This window comes from Bison bison, unplaced genomic scaffold (assembly GCF_000754665.1).
Source record: "Bison bison bison isolate TAMUID 2011002044 unplaced genomic scaffold, Bison_UMD1.0 scf7180017834284, whole genome shotgun sequence".
Lineage (NCBI taxonomy): Eukaryota > Metazoa > Chordata > Mammalia > Artiodactyla > Bovidae > Bison > Bison bison.
The window spans coordinates 1-1,380 of NW_011472653.1; the positions used below are offsets into that span (position 1 = coordinate 1).

The 1,380-nt window shown below is 46.7% G+C and overlaps 1 protein-coding gene across 1 annotated transcript; it reads left to right on the forward strand.

Annotated features, from left to right (window-relative positions):
* Nucleotides 1-729, forward strand: LOC104983311 (olfactory receptor 2AG2). Its single transcript, XM_010832745.1, has one exon. It carries the CDS (start codon nucleotides 1-3, stop codon nucleotides 727-729), a length of 729 nt encoding a protein of 242 aa, XP_010831047.1.
* The last annotated feature ends 651 nt before the right edge of the window (nucleotides 730-1,380 follow it).

A 1,380-nucleotide genomic window follows, 5' to 3' on the forward strand; every position in this document is an offset into this window, starting at 1 on the left:
ATGGACCTCCTCTTCACATCTGTTGTCACTCCCAAGGCCTTCATGGATTTTCTGCTCAGTGAAAACACCATCTCCTTTGTGGGCTGTGCCCTTCAGATGTTTCTGGCACTGACCCTGGGTGGTGCAGAGGACCTCCTACTGGCCTTCATGGCCTATGACAGGTATGTGGCCATTTGTCATCCTCTGAACTACATGGTCCTCATGAGGCCAAGGGTCTGCTGGCTCATGGTGGCCACATCCTGGGTCCTGGCTTCCCTGAGTGCTCTAGGACATACCTTGTACACCATGCACTTCCCTTTCTGCATGTCCCAAGAGATCAGCCACCTGCTCTGTGAGATCCCACCTCTATTGAAGTTGGCCTGTGCAGATACTTCCAGATATGAATTCATGGTATATGTGACAGGTGTGACTTTCCTCTTGCTCCCCATTTCTGCTATTGTTTCCTCCTATACACTAATCCTACTTACTGTGCTCCACATGCCCTCAAATGAAGGGAGACAGAAAGCCCTGGTCACCTGCTCTTCCCACCTGACTGTGGTCGGGATGTTCTATGGAGCTGCCACATTCATGTATGTTCTGCCCAGTTCCCTCCACAGTCCCAAGCAAGACAACATCATCTCTGTCTTCTACACGATGGTCACCCCAGCCCTGAACCCCCTGATATACAGCCTGAGGAATAAAGAGGTTATGGGGGCTTTGAGGAGGGTCCTGGGAAAATACATACTATAGACACACCTCCTGACACAGTTATTAACTACTAAGTAGATGTAGTTGTTTTTCAGTCACTCACTGATGTCTGACTTTTTGTGACCCCATGGACTGCAGCACTCCAGGCTTCCCTGTCCTTCACCATTTCTCCTGGAGCTTGCTGAAACTCATATCATTTGAATAGGTGATGCCATCCAACCATCTTGTCCTCTGTCATCCCCTTCTCCTCCTGCCTTCAATCTTTCCCAGCATCAGGGTCTTTTCTAATGAGTCAGCTCTTCACATCAGGTGGCCAAAGAACTGGAGGTTCAACTTCAGGATAAGTCCTTCCAATGAATATTCAGGACTGATTTCCTTTAGGATGGACTGGTTGGATCTCCTTGCAGTCCAAGGGACTCTCAGGAGTCTTCTCCAACACCACAGTTCAAAAGCATCAATTCTTCAGTGCTCAGCCTTCTTAATGGTTCAACTCTCACATCCATATATGACTACTGGAAAAGCCATAGATTGACTAGACAGACATTTGTGGATGTCTCTCCTGTTTAAATGTTGTCTAGATTTGTCTTAGCTTTTCTTCCAAAGAGCAAGCATCTTTTAATTTCATGGCTGCAGATGTGGTAGACTAAGTTTCAATTTCAGTATCATATAGCAGTGATAATGATATAGCTAATA

What these genes read in the sequence shown, in the direction of transcription:
- LOC104983311 (XM_010832745.1), top strand. Translation starts at nt 1, where the DNA reads ATGGACCTCCTCTTCACATCTGTTGTCACTCCCAAGGCCTTCATGGAT.